The sequence below is a fragment of the Haliaeetus albicilla genome, chromosome 10 (assembly GCF_947461875.1).
Source record: "Haliaeetus albicilla chromosome 10, bHalAlb1.1, whole genome shotgun sequence".
Lineage (NCBI taxonomy): Eukaryota > Metazoa > Chordata > Aves > Accipitriformes > Accipitridae > Haliaeetus > Haliaeetus albicilla.
In genome coordinates, this window is record NC_091492.1 from 42,271,308 (window position 1) to 42,291,128 (window position 19,821).

The window sequence follows — 19,821 nt, forward strand, 5'->3', positions numbered from 1 at the left end:
GATATACAGATGTGTGTCTTTGATAATCTGATACCTTTACAACATGTTTGCAGCATGAAATATGGGTAGAAGACAAAAAATAATTAAATCTTTGATGAAACTTTGGCAGAAAGTCACACAAGTAGTGAATTTTGGTTTTTGAACCATTGCAGACCTGAGCAAGGGTTTGGTAGTACCAGCAAGTAATTAAAGTCCAGAGAGAGAAAGGTAAGCATTGCTTGAGAAGGAATAGGTACTAGCAGCAAGATAACTGCTTTTCTGGTTGACTTTGTTCTAAGTCTTGTTTTCTGAGTTATCTCTGTAAATAGATATTTCTGAAGCACAAATCTTTTCATTTAATGGAAAGAAATTGCAAGTACTTGTCTCTTCAGCTTTCCGCTTGGATCAAAGAAGTAACAGTATTAAATTAAAGCTACTGATGCCAGAAGAGACAGTGCCAGTTCTAACCATGGGTAAAGAAATATTTTACTTTAATGTGTACAAAATCATATGTAGACTAGGCCTAACTTTTGAAACTTTCTGACTACATTCTCTCTCTTGAAACACCTTTTCATATTTTTTTATTCTTATAGATCTGTCATGCTCCCTCTTCCTCCACTTAGTAGCATCTACATTTCAGTGGCACATGTAGCAATGTGTATTATTTGCATTTGGTGAAGAAACTTTCTGGCAGCTGTTAGGATGAAAGGCACTATGTAGATGCAAGATATTATCATTAACTGCTGAAAGTCTCAGGCAGGGCACTTAAGGGGATACCTAAACTGGGAATAGTTTTGCTTACAAATGACATGGGTGGCAGGGGAGTTGAGCAGTTTGTTCCTGCACAGCAGGGCTATTCGAGTTGGTTATTAATTTATTTCTGGCAATTCTCCAGCTCTTTTTTTTCTTCTATTATTATTATTTTATTTTGGGAGATTAATGTGCTAGGTCAGAGCATAATCCAGCCTGGGGAGGGAGGGAAAAGTGATGTGAATAGTCTTCCCAAGATAAATTGCAGTGTTGGAAAAGGTTCACAGCCTTTGCTTGCTTGTCTGAGAGCTATCCCAAGTACTCATTAATCCTTGTCGGGAGAGAAGAAAGAGAAGGGGTCTTTATTTGCAGCTACAGTGGGAGGCTGGTAAGATCACATCTGTCAAGGGCCTATAATGACTCAGAGCACAGATGCTTCATTTTTAATACCTTTTTCTGGATAGCAATATTTCTCACTTTTTTTAAGTCCCTTTTTGTCTTAGGATGTTGTTGATGGTCTCACTGTCCCTTGACATCCGAGTCTGCTGTTACCTACCACTATGGATCTGGATTTATTTTTATCCCTCTCTCTACAATGCATCCATTAAGCCAACCAGCGATGAGATCTGGTGTAACAAATTAAGCAAGATCAGACTGGGATGGGAAAGCTCCAAGAGAACCCCAGGATGCCATAGAAATTGTAATTGGTAACCACATAGCTGAGCTCTTTCCCTGAACCTGGTGACCCAGCTTACTTCTACAGGCCAGCACAATGCTACACATCTTATTTTTCAGATGAGTTTTTAAGTGTAAGCTTTTTTTCCTGAGTTAGGACTGTTCTATTGTATTTTAGGCACATTAACTTTGACCAAATTCTTATCAAGTTATTTGCTATTGGCTATCTTAATACTTGCCAGATACAAAGTTATTCTCTTCCTCCCCATGTGCTGGTAGTAGTGTTTCTGCTTGTAGTTTATGAACTTCTGCACAGTTGTCACTTAGCGGTAGCAGGTAGCAAACTGCTGGAGAAATATAAATTAAACTCAGAGTAGAGCTGGAAGATTTTTTCAAGATATATATATATACTGAGAATTTTTCTGCTGATAGTCAGAAGAGCAGCCTCTAGCTCCCTGTAATACAGGGCCTGAAGTGGAGATTGTGGCACTGTCAGGAATAGAGTTCAGCACACCTGTGAATGGGATAGAGGTATTTAATCATGAGCTTCCTTGCAGTACCTTCTTGCTGGCAGTCAGTAATAGATGAAAAAACTTGCCCATGGATGGAATATCAGGGACTTTGATCATTCTGCATTCAACCTCTGAGCAGGCTTTTCAGATTTTCCTCATTTTGGAAGTTCAAAGGCAGTTCCAAAGCTAGTCTGACTTTTCATGCTGCTCCTTGAGATTCTAGTGTTCTCTGAATACTATGTGGTTTTCAGTGATGCTTGCATAGCCTTTCTAATACAAGGCATCTCCTCCAAATGTCCTTCTTTTAAGTCTCTTACCTCTCCATATCCATTGTGATTGGAGCAAGATCAGATTCTTATCTTTCTTTTACACAAAGTCTTCATATCTCCCATCAATCTTCTCTGTAGACTGAAGAACACTAATTTTTTGAGTCTTTTCCCAGAGATCATTCACTCCATATCTTATTATTCTTTTCTGGACTGTCTTCGGTCCCCCCCTGTTTTCCAGACCATTTCTCCACTCTGATTATAATCCTTCTTTCCAGTGGTTACAGCCTTTGCCAGTTTAGTGTCGACTGCACATTTGATAAGCCTACTCTGTTCCATCAAGATCATTAATGAAAATTAGTGAATAGTACTAAAATCTGCTTACTTCAGTTCGATGCATTTTTTCATTTTGATAGTGAACACAGTAAAAATTTGGGCTACAGCACTCAGTTCTCCCAATCTAAAGTATCCACATCATGTGTTCCTAGTATGGCCCCATCACAGGAAGGGCAACATTTGGTTTAAGGTGACGTCAAGAACCATCTTGGATTTATAGCATCAGTTTATGCTTTAACTGAGAAAAAGCAAACTAAAATGAAAAGGCAGAAAAAGAAGTTTTTCTCTGCAATCAGAATACAGAGGGCAGTAAACATGATCATGAGCACTTGAAGTGTGAAGCATGAGGACTGCTATATTATGAGCATACAACTAGCCAGAGTTCTCCAAGCTTGAATAACTCAGAAATAGAATATCTCTGCAAGCAACCCCTCCAAAGAATGAGGAAAGATTGAAAATGTCACAAAATAATCCCAGACTTTCCCAGGTTCCAAACCAGCCCAGAAAACAGAGGTGCCAAGAGAGGCTGTGAGACTACAATCAGGCTGGAAGGCAGGGAAAGAAAAGTTTGTGAGTAGGAGAGAAAAGCAGAAAAAGGAAGGTAAGCCCAACATCAGACTCCAATCTTACACCTCTACAATCAGTGGGAGTTTGTGGGAGAGGGAGCATACCTGTAGCTAAAGATGTCCCTTCCTCCTCCATGAGCTGTGATGGGCACATCAAGCTGAGTACAAGTTTTAATAGCAGCTGGGCTCATAATTTCTTTGCAAGGGGGGCTTGGCTCCCACCCTGCATGCTGAAGGCTCTCCATTAAAAAAGGCAAATAAGATCATTTGGTTCAATATAAAATGAATTAAAGTAAATTAAACTGCAGGAGCCATGTGGCCTGCAGAGGCCTCCATTGTTGTACACACATAAATGGCAGCTTTTCATTTTCACTGCTAAGGAATGACAGCTTGAGGGGGGTGGAATTAAAAATAAGGAAATAAATAATAAAAAGACACAGTTGCCAAAGATTTCCTTTAGGAAATCCCAGGTGCCTGCAAGTCTCCCATCCCCTCCTCATGCTGTTGTCAGCAATCTAAGCTGGTGTCCTAGAGAACAGTGTGAAGCATGGGGAGGAAGGGGGAGAAAGAAAACAAAACCAAGAGAACTGTAAGAAACTGGTATCCCAGGTTCTTTTATATATCCCTATAGAGGAGAAAGATACCAAAGACACACTTTTTTCCAATGGTCTTAATGGCTGGTATATAAGAAAGGCCCTAGGTAAGAATTTTCTTTAGCTGCTCAATACAGATGTGCAGCCAAGTTACAAAGGGTTGCATTTTCACAAGACTGAAAATTCAGAAGGAAAACACATTTGTGTGTTGAAAACACAGCATGAAATTACTGTTGAATAAATACCTGTCAGTTTTGTTTGAAAGCTGGATCTAGACATTGTAAATGTTTTTTTTTGTGGCAAGACTGGCATTACTCATGTGACATTTTTTTCTTTACACTGTTTAAATGGTGTCAGTGGCAAATGTACAAATACTAGTCCATGCTAGCAGTGTGGATTCCTCACTGCATCTTTGAAAATATTTGCTTGGTAGGTTTTTTTGTTGATTTTTTTGGTGTCTTTTTTTTTTTAAAGTACCATCTCATCAAATCTGGTTGGAGAAAACTTGGCCTGTATGTGGCAGCCATTCTTTACGTAGTTTTGCACTTGGATTTTGGACCAGATACCTTTTTCAGGTGCATACCATGTTTCGTAGGATAGATGGTTACAGCTCTGCCATGTAAACTGGCACACTAAGCTTTCCATATTCCTTCTGAAGCTGCACCTTGCACATGAAAGAAATATCAGAATGTCTTTTGCACAAAGTAGTATGATTTGGATCATTCAACTATCTAAAGGCAATGTATTACAGTGTCAGCTCATCTGCGATAACTGTGTATTCTATGAGTCTGAAGCTAGTGAGACTTGACTGAGTAGCCCCGGTGCTCTTCCATGTTCTAATGGAGCACAAGCATATCCACAGTTACTTTGGTGATCACGTCACCACATGTTTCTGTCTCTCTGCACAGCCATATATAATTAAACAGTTATTGTAAGGAAAATAAGCACTCACCTTATAGTGATTAGAATTGTTCTGCAGCCTGCCTCCATCTTGTGTCAGAGCTCAGCTCCATGGGATACCATGGTGCAAAAGCCTGGTGCCCAGCCTTTCTCACTGGGCAGACTGACCCTTCCTCCATCACATGACTAGTTGCACAAATGACTTGCGTGTGCAGAAGTTTTATGCTCCTTGAGCAACAAGCTCTTCTTGCACTAGGCATTCATGTAGAACAACCCATGACAGAGCAAAGTCCATCTTTTTGCATTGAGGGAAAGAGGGCAAGTTGGAGCAGTTTGCTGCTGCCAAAGCATTTTCTCTAGGCCACAGCCTCTTCCAGAAGGCTCACATTAGGACAGAAGGTGCCAGAGGGAAGTTGTGTTAATTGTGATGGTAGCAGCCTTCTAATGTCCCTGCAGTCTCTCTTTCATCATGGGATGAGATATTTATCAATCATTTAACATGAAGTTTGTGTACATTGTTTTTCATCCTGAGAAAAACAAGGTCTGTTGGAACATCTGAGTCCTCTAGATGCTGATCAAGAAAATGCAGAATCACTAAAAGAATCACCAGGAGCAGGATGTATGTATACATAGATGTGTTACAAAAAAAAATATCCGGGTAAAGGTCTTCCTGTTCCTTGTCTGTGCTCTCCTATACTGTGTGATATGCAAGTTAATTCTAGTCTTCTCTAATAGTGTGGCCAAAGTGGGGTTTCCAGATAGGTGATAGCCTATCTTCTCTTCATGCTCTCCCTGATGATCTTGGATACTATTTGAGGGAACTCACTCAGAAATAGATTCACTCTTCTTGGACAGCAATCTGAGCCTTGATCCTCTAGAGCCACAGGAACTACGTGATGGTTCTGCAAAGACTTTTCCCTACTGCAGCCTGGGACAGATGTGGTGTCCCAGAGTCAGGAATGTGGGATTTATTACTTATGAAAGAAAAAGACTAACTGAAGCATGAGACTAGGTACTGAGGAATTGGGACTCTTCTCTGTCCCTCTCCCTTACACACTTTGAAAGTCACTGCTGCTAAACTTTTTAAAGGAATCATTGCTCTTAGGTGCCTTCCAAGTTTAACTTTCCAGTTTAAGATATCCAAGACATGACTTTCAGAAGTGCTGTGCACTAACTAAAAACCTGATTTTCCCCTCTAGTCCTACCTTGGAACTACTCATTAGTCTTGCATGGATTTTCACCAGCATCCTCTGTGTCACAATCCTGTTTACTGCTCTTACCCAACACTTTCTTATATTGGCAATATGACCTGAAATCTCAGCAGATCCTGCTCTCCTCTGATCCAAATTGCCAGCAGGTCTCAAAAGTTTTTTCTCGCATCTTCCTGTTTCAGAATATGTCCTAATGCTCCTGGCAACAGAACAAGTGAGACTTGGAACTTCCCTCGAGTGCTAATCACAACTTACAGTTGCCTCATTGCAACTTCTCTCACTTCTCTTACATCCCATTTTAATTCCACTGTGTAAAACCTTAGCATGCCTTTCTGTTTCCTTCTGTGGAGGCACACATGCACACTTATGCAAAGCCTTATGTCAAATGAGACTACAAAGTCAGTGCTCGGTTAGGCTATGCAGGAATTAGCATTGCTTCTGCAGCTGTAATTTGCCCCTTTGGTGTGTATATATTGTGATTCAATTTTTAATTATGTGATTCCATGTTATTTTTCTGCAAGAATTCTTCCATCCATCACCAGTATATACTGTGCCCCACGGATGAAGCAAGGTGAGGTATTAAAAGAAGCTGTTGTAGAAACTGGAAAGTGCATAAAGAACAAAGAGACCATCGGAAGAAGAATGTTCTACAAGTTAAAGTTGAATGCTACACTAGAGAATAAAATTCCATCCTTTATGTTGCCAAATAATTCCTATGTGATTCCAGAAGTCATGTACAGCTGCAAACTGAAGTCAGTGGTTTAGCTTTTAATGGTAATATGATCTATAAAATTAAGTGCTTTATAAAAAGTCTAATCCCAGATATCTCAGCTTCGACACCAAAACAACCTTTCCTTAACCTTAGTCTTTCCATGTCTCAAGTGTTCCTTTAGAAAATGCAGAGAATAGCTGTCCCTTATGTCAGCCAGCAATGTGAAAATAAGGTTGGTTTTTTAAAATCTTTTACTGTATTGGTGATGTCATAAAGAGACTGAAGAAATGTTAGTATTTTGCTACTCTGAACAGAGCTCAAATAGCATGAAGTGATAGGATGCAGGTCTACCATCAAGTAATGAGGATATAAAAAAAAGTACTAAAAAAGTTACATGCTTAATGAATACTGCTCACCCTCTGTGAAAAAATAGTATGTGTTCACATCATTACAGACTGTATAATACTGCATGTACAGAAAGAAAATTGCAATTGTATGAAAATCCTGAATTCTGCTCTTTCAAAAGTGCTTGATTTAAAGTACAAAAATAGTCTTTCTATGTGATGAAGGAGGTAGAGGAAAATGGAAGGTTATACATGAGTCATTGACTTAGTTTTTAACAAAGCATTCTGGAAGGAAAAAAAAAAGGAACCACATGGTGAAATTTTGATATCATAAGGCTCATCAGCAGGGTTGCTATAATTAGATCCACAGCTCAGTCCTTTGCCACTTGTGCTAATTAAGTGTTTGATAACAGTAGTAGTAGACTGTCAGCTTTTTCAGTAACTGACCCTACAGAGGAAGCAGGGTAAGCAGTGTACTTCTTACTTTTTAGTCGGGGTTTACTCCAACCTGTCGCAAGGGCTTGATGAGAACAGAGCAGAGGGTCTTTTCTGGTATGTGGCTCTACCCTAACCAGGAGCTGTAATTTCAGGTAATATCCTATTTAATCTCTGCAGTCCAGCAACGTAGATACACTTGCTCTGGAGGGCTGGCTCCTGCACAATCCAGTCATGCATTGGGACTGGCTTACAGGCTCACCAGAAATAGCTTTTGCTGATCTCGGAGAACTGTTCAATCTCTATAGAGTGTATTCAAGAGAGGATTCCCAGATTTACATGGATTTTTATGAAATAGAAAAAGTCACTTAACAGAAGCAGGCCTTGCCTTATTTCAAGCTGTTGTTCCAAGTCAGATGCACAGGAGAAATAATTGTATTTGTGCTTAATATAACACACAGTTCTTCCTAATCTTGATGAGAAATAGCTGAAATACTTTAGCTGAAGTTTTCAGACAAAATACAGCTTGAGACAAAGATTTGGCTTTGAAAACTTCAACTAGATAGCCAAGATATAACAAAACTGAAAAGCAGAAGACAGAAAGGTATATCGAGTGTGCTTACGAGTGATGGGTGCTGTCTGCACTAAGTTACTGCTATCAGAAGACTAAATTTTGCTGCTGAAATTATAGGGAACAACCCTTGTTTTCTAAGCTTCTGGCTCAGAAGGAAGACCCCACTTCTGCTGCAGCCCTTTGTAGAATTACTTCTGATTTTCTAGGCACTTCCTGTAGTTTAAAAAAGGGCTGGTGTGTTGCACTGAGGACTGAGATGCCTGACAAGACTTAAATTTCTGTAAGCATTTACTGTAGGACTAGTTCTCAATGATGCTCAGCTGTCCTTGTATTGCTTCCCTTCTAGCTGTAATCACTCTAAGCTTATCAACAAGCCTTTCTTAAATGGTCACAGGGGTGGTGATAATAGCCTGGATGGAGAGATGCATCCATTTAAAACCCCTCTTGTGAGGGTGTTAACAGGTATCTAGCTTCTAAGAAATCCTGATACCCTGCAGTTACCATTGAAAACTGAAGATTTGCATTGCATAAAGGAATTGTGAAAGCCTTGCAAAGGGTAGAGATTATGTGGTTAGAAAATTGAAATTTGTCCTTGCTGCATGTTTACTTTAGAGTCCCTGTGACCCATCTTTCCTTAGGTCTTGCTGTGGGCTCTAGTGTTTTAGTGCCTCAAAAGCTTCTGTGGTAGAAGAATTTCAGCTTTGATGCCGCAAATGCTGGATCCAGAAGTTCCATCTGATGCAATGAGAAAGTAAGCAGTGACCTGTCCCAGCCCAGCCTGCTAGGGAAGCAAGGTTAAATAAAAGATGATGAGTGTGAGCCTGGTGGGAGGAACGAGTCAGAGAGAGCAAACAGTTTGATGCCTTTAGCTTGCTGGTAGCTTTCATCAGAGCTGGCTGAGGAGGGGGAGGTGGAGAACTGCCTGTGTGAAGGGGAGGAAGTGACAGCATAGTCATTAGCAGACTGCGACCCTCTGTCACAGGGGCTCCTGAAATAAACGATGATTGTATTGAAGCATGAGGCTGGATAGAGACCTCTGTGCTAATCTAATAAATTGCTTGCATTTAGGACCCCAGATTGTTGCTGTTACATTTTTGCTATGTGATGCCACCTGGGATTAACAAGGAGGGGGGCTATGGGGGGAGAGGAAGAAAGCAGCCCAGGTCCGTTAGCAACCACTGGTGTGACCTCACTCCTTGTCCCCGGGGGCATATGAGATCATGAGAATGCCAGAGCTCTCTGAAGGATTCGATTTGTTCAGTACAGCAGGATGGCCTGCCGAGTGATCTCATCTCTGAGACCCTAGGGAAGGGCGCTGGCTGTTGCTAGCCTCATGGACTGCGGAGGACTTAATCCCCACTCCAAATCTCACCAATTAACGATTGGCCTGTGATGACATCACTGATGACAAAGCTAACTGGGACAACACAGCAAAATTCCAGGGGAATTTCCCCTTCTCCATGATCTTATCAAGTAGAAGATTTTTGACATGTCAAAAACAATTCTTTCACTCCAGATAATGTCATTGCAGATTAAGCATAGTTCTGGGCTCACAGCTTGCCCTGACCTAGTGCCCTGTCACCAGTTCTCCCTTTTAAACAATGTGGGACAGAACATAAACAGGTCCTTATTAAGACTGGGGGGGCCTAAATTAGATAGCCTTATTTAGCCAGCTTCCCTAATCTTAGGTGCTTTAAAATAGAAATTATGTGGTAAGAAAAATCCATTTTAGTTGTTGCACCTCATGGTTTTAGTAAGCCGGGAGGAAGTTCATGTTACCTTGCAGGTATCCTTCAAGGAAGGAAAGCTTTCTACTTGGACTAAACACCAGAATGGCAAGGACAGCTTCAGTGAAGCTTTACAAAGGGTGTTGCCCATTCTTTGACTCTCTTTTGAGAGAGAAGCACTTCAACCAGCATGCTTTCCCCCTCCCCCCCTTTTCTTCTGTAAGGTCCTCGGGAAGGTTTGGTAATCTGTGAGTTTAAGCCTTGAGGTTGTTGGGTTTTTTTTCCCCCAGCACCAGGTTTTTTTATCTGTGTACTGTAAAAGAGCCAACACACACCTGAGTGGAAGGGGAAGGATGCTGGCAAATAGATAATTAATCTGATTCTTTGGGATTATCTAGAAAGTTGTCGGGAAGACTGATGTCACCTTACATTTAATCCCTGTACCTTCAGAAGGAGTATAAGATCAAAGAGACCTACCTTGCATTCCTTTTCTCATTATTAATGATATCTACAATTTACATCATATTAATCCCTCTAAGTATTAACCTCTGCTGCTACTGTTCTGTAGCATTGTCCAGATATGCAATAAAGTGGATATCCATAATGTGCTCTAAAAGTTTAAGATTCAAAAGGATAGAGTAGCTGGATAAGTGACAGAGCAAGAGGAACACTATGAAACAGCGAAATGATAGTTATCCTTTCTAGGTATCGAGTTAAATGGCTGCAAAGAAAGCTGCATCTCATGAATACTGGTCTTTGCACCATTTAACAGAGCACACAGGTGGACAGTGAACACAAGTCCTATAAGCTTCAAGCTCTGCACTTGTTAAGTGCTCTTCTTTTCACTTCCTGATAGTAACCATGTATCACTTGTTTGGTTGTTTTACAGGGAAAGTTTTATCTGATTATTGAGGAGCTGAGCCAGCTGTTCCGCTCCCTTGTCCCCATCCAGCTATGGTATAAATACATCATGGGAGATGATCCATCCAGCAGCTACTTCCTAGGTGGGATCCTGATCATCCTGTATAGCCTCTGCAAGGCAAGTACCACCTCATTAATAACCTCTGTAGAAGCTGTAGCAAAAGCAGAGAAAAGAAGCACAGTTGAAGGGAACAAATATACCTCTTGATTGTTGCTATCACTACCCAGGAAGGGAAGCTAGAGCAGCTGGGGACACCATGTGCTTTAGTTGCCAGAGGCATTTTACTTCACCAGGATGTGGGCATCAGTGAACTAGAGGAAGATCTGTGACTGCTCATGTAGTGTTGCATCAGGCTTATGAAGTCATTGTTGCTTTCTAATACCTTTCTATAAAGGCTAGAGGAGAATGGGAGTAGAGTCTTGGGGGACCAGTACTGGAAGAGACGTTAGCCATCTCCAGACTTCTAGATGCAACCCTGAAAGGAAGGTTGAAGACATTTAAATGTTTCTCTCTAGGTCTTTCAAGGCAGGGTAGGTACTCTGTCACTCACAGTGCTGAATGCAGCAGGGGGAGAGAGGGTCATCCAAGTCCTGCCTAGATAAAACAGGTGGTTCTGGCCCCATTCTAGGTCCTGGTATGGCTGATACAAGTCCAGGATCTCAGTGATGGAGAAGAGTAATTAATGTTTCCTCAAAAATAAGAATGTTAAGAGCACAAAGTCTGCCTATATAACTGTAAATTAAAGGTGTGACTTATTTAGAAGAATCTCAAGTCTGAGGTCTAGAAACAGTTGTATTTCTAATTGTGTGTATTGAACCCTGCCTAGAGGCAGAGCAGTAGCTGAAGCAAACAATGATACATTTGTATTATCTATCCCTCTGAGAAAGGCCAAATGAGTCACGCTTGGTGCAGCCCTGATACTTGTTTCTGCCTAGGAGAAAGGGGCTATGGCTTTGCATAAGCAGACTGAAGAACAGAGAAGAGAGAATATATCTGAGCTGAAAACAGCTCAAAAGGGCTAATGGATTGCTAAGCAATACTAAATCATATTATAGTTCTCATATGAGATGTGGCTGCAGTTGCAGCTATATATTGTATAGGAATGGGGCAATGCAACCCCTACTGTCAAGGAATTACCAGTTTTTGTAAGCAAGATAGGCAGAGGAGGTCATGGGAACTGAAGCAACTTGATCACAGCAGATCTGTGATCAAACCAGAAACAGAGCAAACGTGTCAGAATAGAAGGCACATGAAACCAGTGTAGTTCCCTGCACACCCATCCATTCTCTCAGCTGTATGTTTCCTGCTCTTTACTCCGTGCTGTGGGAGAGCATTGTTGCCCTTTTCAGAGATGTCATTGTCTGGATCTGCTCTAGACAACAGCATCCAACCCTTCCATACCCTTCTGGCTTGTGAGGTCAGGTATACAGATCACAATTACAAGGGCAGATTTCAAGTGATATTTCTGGTGTCCCTTCTTGCAAAAGTTACTCAACACCTGGAAAAGGGATGCTTACCTGCAGTTGTACATGCCACTTCTTATATCTGGAGAAGTCCTCATAGTGTGAAGAAGCAGTGGGACCTACCTGCTCCTGGAGGAAGGGGAGCCAAGCACAAAAACACAGCTGGCAGGACAAGGGCCTCACCAGCCAGGGCCCAAACAAGTCAGGCAGGGCAGGCCTGGAAGCAGTAACCAGGTTCAAAGAGTCCAGATCTTCAGCTGGGGAGGCAGGTCCAAGATAAAGCCAGAACATCAATCCACAAGTCAGGATCAAGTCTGGTGAAGGCAGCCAGGGTCAGACACAGTCCAACAATTGCAAGGCATAGCTGTAATGATGAGACAGACTCAAAGTGAGGGTAGGAAGTCACTCCATGTGCTGGGATGCCCAGATCAGTAAGATCTGTAGCTAGGCAGAGGCATGGCTGTGGCTGAATTAGAAATTAGTACTTGCATAGCACAGCTCAGACATGAATTAAAGCCTCCAGGGCTGAGCTTAAATAGACCTCTTGGGCCCATGGGCAGGGATTGTGGGTGGAGACCCCAGGTGAGGCTTGTCAGGGCCACGAAGGCCTATTAATGCACTCAGGGCCCTGACACATAAGTGCAAGCAGTTTTTTATGGGTTAACTTGACATTTCTGTACTATGAAGCCTTTATAAGTAGTGTTGTGGTGATCTAGATTGGAAAAGCAACCTTATTTTGAAAAGTTCTGCTGATCTGTTATTTAGAAGCTCCATGAGAAAAGGACAGCTATTTACTGGCCTTGACTATAACTTAGGACCAGGAGTGTGGGGCACACTTTTGTGAAAGTGCCTTGGCTACAGCCTATGCCTTTTAACATGCATGTTTCTTCCTTTAATTCATCTAGCTGATCAGAGCTGTAAATGGAGGGATAGGCCAGCTGAAGAGTGATAGGTCCAAGAACAGGTCCCAGGTCATTCTATGGCAACTACTTAGTACTACAGCTGTGTCCAGGTTAGGATTAGACCTCTGCATGCTAGAGACTTTGCTTGGAGGTGAAAGAAAAGCGGGAGCACACTCTTCCAATACAGGTCATGAAATACTAGGTGTGTGCATCCCATTTACAATCACAAGAGTTGCAGGTCTAATTCCTTGCCTGAGACACTGAAAATATACCCAAAGGAGTCCACATTAGCAAACCCACAAACCACATTAGAAAAACCACAGAAGCCAATTTGGCACTCAGACCTTCTGTGCTCCTGGCAAAAATCCAGGGCTCAGCTAGGGCTGCATCCCCTTTCCCTACACAAAGGGCAGGCTCGACTTTCAGGACGTTGTATATAGTGCAGCTGATGGGCGCTGTCTTGGTGTCTCTGTCTGGGCTGTGTAAACATGAACCTCTGATTTTGGCGAAGAAATCCCAGGTGTTCGTCAGTAAGGGCATCCAGGTCTTACTTTTTGCCTGTCCTGAACAGAAGCACTCACTGCCTATGAACCCAATTGTTGCAATCATACTGCTAGAAAGATGACTGATGCAACATAGACTTCAGTGCATGGGGTGATAAATAGATGTTAGACTACTGAAACACACATCTTTTGCGGGTACAGGAAACTCCAGAGGAAAAAAATTGAAGGGGGAAAATGGACTGGGAGAAGAGGAGACATCAGAGCCAGAGCAAAGGCATTAGAAGTCACCTGTAAGCAAAGCAACCAGAAAAAGCTGTGAATTGGACTGTGGAAAAGAGCTGATCCCTATCCTTGTTAGAAGATAAAAAGTCTGTAGTAGTCTGCAGCCTCAAGTGCTAGTTGCTGACTGGAAGCATTACTGGAAGGACCCTGGGAGCCTTTTTACATGCTGACTGGAAGCATTATTGGTGCCTTCATTTGATTCCACATCTATTGCACGATGATCTCATTGGCATTCCCTGCAGTGAGCCCACTTAATCATGCTAACCAAAAAAAAATAGAAAGCCAACTCCCGGCATTCTGGTGCCTTTGTACTGCTAGTCAACTACAGCTCTGCGTATTCTGCATCATATCTTCCCCTGCCCTCCTAGCTGCATCTGGCCCTTCTCCCAGCTAATGCAGGGCTGTTCTTCGCACAATCATTTCTTCATATCTTGTCTAGTTCATAGTGTCTTTTTCCCTGTGTTCTGCCAGCAGATAGGGAAGATGAAGCTGACATACTGGATTAGGTGTTCAAGCTGTTTTGCCTTTTATTAGTAGTACTGTGTCTTCACTTTTAGAATGCTGAGTGTCTCCGCTCTTGCTCAGCCCCTTGATATTTGTAGGCAGTTTATCATCTTTTCTCCCCCATTTTTGTACTGCTCAGCCAAGCTGTAAATATTTATGTCTTTTAGTCTCTTTTCAGAAATCATTTTCTGCAGGCTCATTTTCTGCCCTTCTCTGAACAGCTTTTAGTCTTTAATGAGGAGCCCAGAATGAGCGCTGCTCTCTAGATGCAGTTACATCATGTTTGCTGGGCAATGAAGGGAGAGGGAAAGAAAAGGACCTGGTGTTGCCCCTGCTGTTGGCCATCTCTGGTTGTCTGCAAAGTACCAAGGTGCTGGAAACTCACTCCCTTCCTGGCATTTGAAGTTTCTCACTCTTCAGGCAGATGGGAGCAACTCAGCCTCAGTCCTGCTTCTCATTCCTCAGGCTGTTCTTCTCTTGGTAGCATTTAATCACTGCACTCCGCTAAATCACTCTCTGCAGCAGGACAAGCAATTCCCACTCCTTCTTTCATAGTATCATCTGGGCACTGAAGTGTCAGCTGTGTGGCAGAGGTGCACAGCCCTGGAAATCCCCCTTTTCCCCAGAGGCTGAGGAAAGCCGTTTTCTGCTTCTTTGATGTGAAAAGACTGCCCTTCCTTCCCTCTTTCTCAAGCTAGGCGCAGAGTTTTCTAACCTCACTTCTGGGCTTCTCAGGTACTCAGTTCTCAGGGTGGGAATGGGTCCACTTTAGCCTTTTCCTACTTAGTGGGGCTGGGCAATTTACCCTACCACAACCCCCTGATGTCTGCTCCTCTTTCTGTCCTGTAAAGTCCCTGATTTGCAGTCCATTGTTACCAGAGCTTTTTTGGCTACCCTTCTCCACTGTCAGTTCACATTTATTACATATTTCATGATCACCATGAAATCTTTCTTGGCACCGTTGTTACTTTGGATCTTTGTTCCCTCCAAGTATCCATTTGGAGACACTGTTTCCTGAGTTTCTGGACTGTACACACACACAGGGCGGGGACACACACACATTTTGTGAAAAGTATCTAAAATGGCATGTCTCTATTGCAGTCTTTTGACATCTGTGGTCGTGTGGGAAGTGTCCGGAAGGCACTGAAGGTCCTTTGTACCCCACAGGTAAGTAGTCATACATATTAAAGCAGTTTCATAGGTGGAACCTTGTTACTATTGAATGATGGAGTTGAAAAGTGTTTAGTGTACCAGGATCATAGAATAAAATAATTTGTTGTCCCATGGCTGGATAAGCTGGTATCTCTTGTCAGGAATGTTAGGAACCTTTTCTGATACCTGCCCTGTCCCAGCTGTGGTAAGAGATTGTTGCTAGTCTGGCCTGTTTTGCCTGATTGGAAGCCCTGTGTAATATGGATTAATCCACTGAGGCCAAAACTGCACGAAGCTGACAAAACTTTGTAGTGCCGAGTGTGAGAAAGACTTTAAATAGAAGTACATAGTGCCTGATGTGCAATGACATTAAGAGAGATCCTACAGTGCACAGAAATTATCCCAGGCTTCGCATTATACAGTACTGATATTTAGATCTGTTGCAGTGAAATACTGTGACTTATGTTTTAAAATGGTAAAATCAAAGACTGTAGAGGAAAGGAACATAACATCATAGAAGTTTGTTAGAGCTTGCCTTGCTTATTCTGTGGGCTTGGGCTGGTCATTTTTCCTAAGCATGTTTCCATATACCCTATTACTGTTACAGTAGGAGAAGCAACATTTACCTTCCACATATTTAAAAAGAAAAATGGAGCCTGTGGGTGCTGCTGCTGTTATTCTTTCTTCTATTGTCTAACTTGCTAATAATAATACCTCCCACTATCTAAACACCTCTGCAAATGATGCTGAATTAATCCTTTCAGCTCCCTGTTGAGCTCATTAAATTTCATTATCATTGCTCCACAAGTGGAGGCACTAAAAGATGGAGTCAGCTCGAGGGGAAAACAAACCAGACAACACAGAGCTCCAGACTCCCTGTGTTCTGTGTGCTGGTGCCCAAATCTCCCTTCCCCATACACAGTGATGTAACACGCATGTCCTTCCCAGGTCATGCAGGGAATCTGGGTGTGAAAAGCAGTGTCTAATGTATATGCTTAGCCACAAACGAGACTACCTTCAAACTCTTTGGCATTGGGATTTTTTTCCATCTCTCCCTAACAGACCTATGGAGTTCGTGCTACCAGCCAGCAGTGCAGTGAGGCAGGTGATATCTGTGCCATTTGCCAAGCAGAATTCAGGGAACCTTTGATTCTTATGTGCCAGGTAAGACCGCAAGCTTCACACGTCAGGTTCCCCCATTGGCATTCATTTGGTTAATTTCTGCAGCTAGGGAGAGGCACAGTTAGCCTAGGTACTTCTAAAATAATTTGCTGGGTCTTGATCTAGGTCCTAGTGGCTATTTATTGCCCTCTTCCAGATAGCCAGTGATTCACGATAGCTGAGCCACTCTTTAGGGAGTGATCATAGCTATTGAGATGGAGAAGACCAGCCTTGTAGTCCAGGGACTGCCAGTTGGCAGTCCAGATCTTGGATCTAGAGTGCAAGACATTTTTATCTGACCACTGGGGAGACTGGCTAGTCAATAGGCCAACTGAATTATGAGCAAGTGCTACGACAGGGGCATAGATCCAGAATGAGCCTAATAGGGTGCATGGAGACTAGTGCAGCACTGTGTGATCATGGTCTGGCCTCTGAACACCTGGACAGGAATAAAAGTAGTTCTGCATATTGAAGTTGGTCACCACTGCCAGTAACTCAGAATTGTCCTGTTTCTCATTTGGCAAAAACTGGCAAAACCTAGAGCTTAAGAGTGGCATGCTCTGAGTAATGCAGTAGTCCTAATCTGGTAAAACCCTTCAAACACACCACACTGCCATGGGTTCTGCTTATATATCAGAGGCCAGCTGAAGGCATTGCCTCGTGGCAAGACTGGTGATGCTTCCCCAAGATTGTCTCTTCAGTCAGTTGTAACTCAGACAAGCTCTGTCTTTTGGGGTTGAAATTCTGCATCCTGGAGGCTGTCTCTGGCTGATGTGTGGTGTGCAGGAAAACGTTAGGCAGAATGATCCAGCCATTTCTGGGAATGGAATTGGTGGGATATATGCTCTCTTGTGATACCAAAATAAAGCTCAAGAGCCTTTTTTTCTGAGAGCTTTAACATTCCCATGCTTTGTAACAGGGTTATCAAATTAAAGCAAGTAGGTCACCTGTGCATCAAACATGCCTCTTACTTTTCTTGTGAACATCTGTGCAGATGTTATCGAGCTATAAGCCCCAGAGAAGCTATCTTTGTATGTGTTTATCAGAGTTGATATTTTGATGAATAACATTTCTGCTGACTCCACACATGTTGAGGACATCTCAGCTTTTTACAGCTTCTAATACTCCCTTCTTGCGTTATTCCTGCTCTTCCAGTCTGGGGCTAGATGGGGTTGTGTGCTGGACAGCCATCCTTCCTGATCTTTGTTAGTACCCAAGGCAGGCTGGAGGGAGAATCCTGTTGTGGCTCGGTGTAGAAATGAGAGGAGAAGATAGGGCTGAAAACTGATGTTTATAGAGAAGGGGAAACTGGGACTGCGAAGCTACTGATTAGGATGGGTGATGTGAGCAGAAAAAAGCAAATGCAATAGGGAGTAAGGGGAAGAAAGTGGGTTGTTTGAGCTAAGTAGAGACTTGTAAAATAACTCAGGGAATTGAGGATGGAAACATAGTAGAGAAAAGCCTCTCACCTACTTTGTTAGCCCAAATGTCATAGGCCTTTTTAATGTTTCTTTCTATTGCTATATTAAGAAACAGAGTAATATATCATTAGCTTTGGCAAACTGATGTACTAGTAATGCTGGGATTTATTTTTCATATCACGTGAGTACTGCTAATCAGCTGCACTGTCCACCTGAACTTGAAAAATTTCTTGTTTCCATGGCTGTCCTACTGAGTGCGCACAACTGGTGACAAGACTGGACCTCCTGCCCTCATGGTGATAACGCCCTTTTGTCTCCACAGCATGTGTTTTGTGAAGAATGCCTCTGCCTCTGGTTTGACAGGGAGAAGACCTGTCCTCTTTGTCGTTCTGTCACAGTAGAAACCCTGCGTTGCTGGAAAGATGGCACCACCTCTGCTCATTTCCAGGTGTATTAAAACCAATACATACCAACAAATGGAATAACGTGTGGAGAGAAGAAAAAGCTGGAAAATCTGATGATCCCATGCCCCTGTTTAGCTGCCCGTGGATTTGTTGTCTTAGTCTTTCTTCCAGCTCTGTTTCTCCGGGAGACAACAGAACAATAATTGTTACTAGCCAGAAACTTTATCCTCAAAGGCAAGAAAGATGTGTTTTACGTTATGGCAAATTCCATGGCTAAGCTACAGCCAAGATTTTTTCTTGAACTTACACAGTTATAAACTGCCTGGGATGTTTCCTTTTTTCCTGTGCTTTTAGTATAGATAAGTATTGTGTGTATACGGAAAGCGTACTGTGAATTACATGTGTATAACCTGGTATACTGGAAGAAAGCTGTCTTCCTCTGCCTCAAACCACTGGTGACATTTTTCACATTAAATGGTCCTACCTTCCCTGAATCTGTAACTTCATAGAATTACACTGTTGCTGTTATATTACCTTTGAGAAATCTTCCAAAACAGTGCTTCAGAACCTCAAGTCCAAAGTTTATTTGGGGTTGGAGAAACATCATTTCCCAGCAGCCGTGTTTTGCAATTGATGCCACAAATTGCACGTGTTGTCATCTTAATAAAATCTCAAGGAACTTGGGAAGGACCATGCTAGTGAAGCTGGAAATGACACCTGCTTTTCTTGGGAATGTTTTTCCTCTTTAATTTTCATGATCAGACTTTCTGATTTCCTAGCACATGGGGAGAACAGTGGGAGGCAGGGAGAGCTTAAAGTCAAGTTTGATTTGTCTAGGTGAAAAGTTAAGGTCCTAACCAAGAGCATCTCACAAATTCAGGTATCTCTGCAATATGTTCCTCAGTGCAGCCACTTGAGGCAAGGCTTACTGGCTTTAAAAACCAGCACCACTCAGCATCCAGAACCTGCCTGGGTCCAAAACCAGAAAAAAATGTGCTCACACAGAACTGAGCCCATACAGCACTGCTGATACCAGAAGTGCTGGGGCATCAGGATACCGGGCCCCTGGAGAGACTGGGTTTAGTGAGATTTACTAGCTTGAGGGCAGAATTATAATGAAGCAGCTGCATTGCTTCAGGAGCCAGCCTGGTTTACACACAAGCTGGATAATCTACCTGTGATGGCAGAGACTTGATTGTAACACCTCCGCTTCAGAAAAAGCTCTTCGAGGAGATACCTTGTATTGTTAACAGGAGAATTAACGTACTTTATATTGCTGCAATTTCCATCTCTGCTGAGGGTGCTGCAGTGGCACTTGCATGCAAATAGTTGCTGTTTGTTCGCTGGAGCTTTCTCCTTCACTAAACAACCTCTGCTTTTTGCCGAACGCCCAGAGAAGGTGCCTCATTAGGCAACTGTGGCATCTTCCATGCTCATTACTATGGAAATGGCCGTAAGGTTACAATCCCACTTGAGTGGGTAATCAGGAAGAACTGTACCTGGGGGAAATGAGCCTATGTGTATGTA

The 19,821-nt window shown here is 42.5% G+C and overlaps 1 protein-coding gene across 6 annotated transcripts in view; it reads left to right on the forward strand.

Annotated features, from left to right (window-relative positions):
* Positions 1-18,788, forward strand: part of RNFT2 (ring finger protein, transmembrane 2) — a 31,232-nt gene extending 12,444 nt beyond the window's left edge. For 5 of the 6 annotated variants that reach the window (XM_069795326.1, XM_069795328.1, XM_069795327.1 and 2 more), the window contains 4 exons: positions 10,470-10,619; positions 15,258-15,323; positions 16,371-16,472; positions 18,213-18,788. In XM_069795326.1, the coding sequence (XP_069651427.1) occupies positions 10,470-10,619; positions 15,258-15,323; positions 16,371-16,472; positions 18,213-18,347 (453 nt within the window). In that variant the 3' untranslated portion in view covers positions 18,348-18,788. The remainder of the gene's footprint in view (positions 1-10,469; positions 10,620-15,257; positions 15,324-16,370; positions 16,473-18,212) is intronic. The other variant, XM_069795330.1, reaches the window with a different exon arrangement.
* Positions 18,789-19,821: the final 1,033 nt, after the last annotated feature.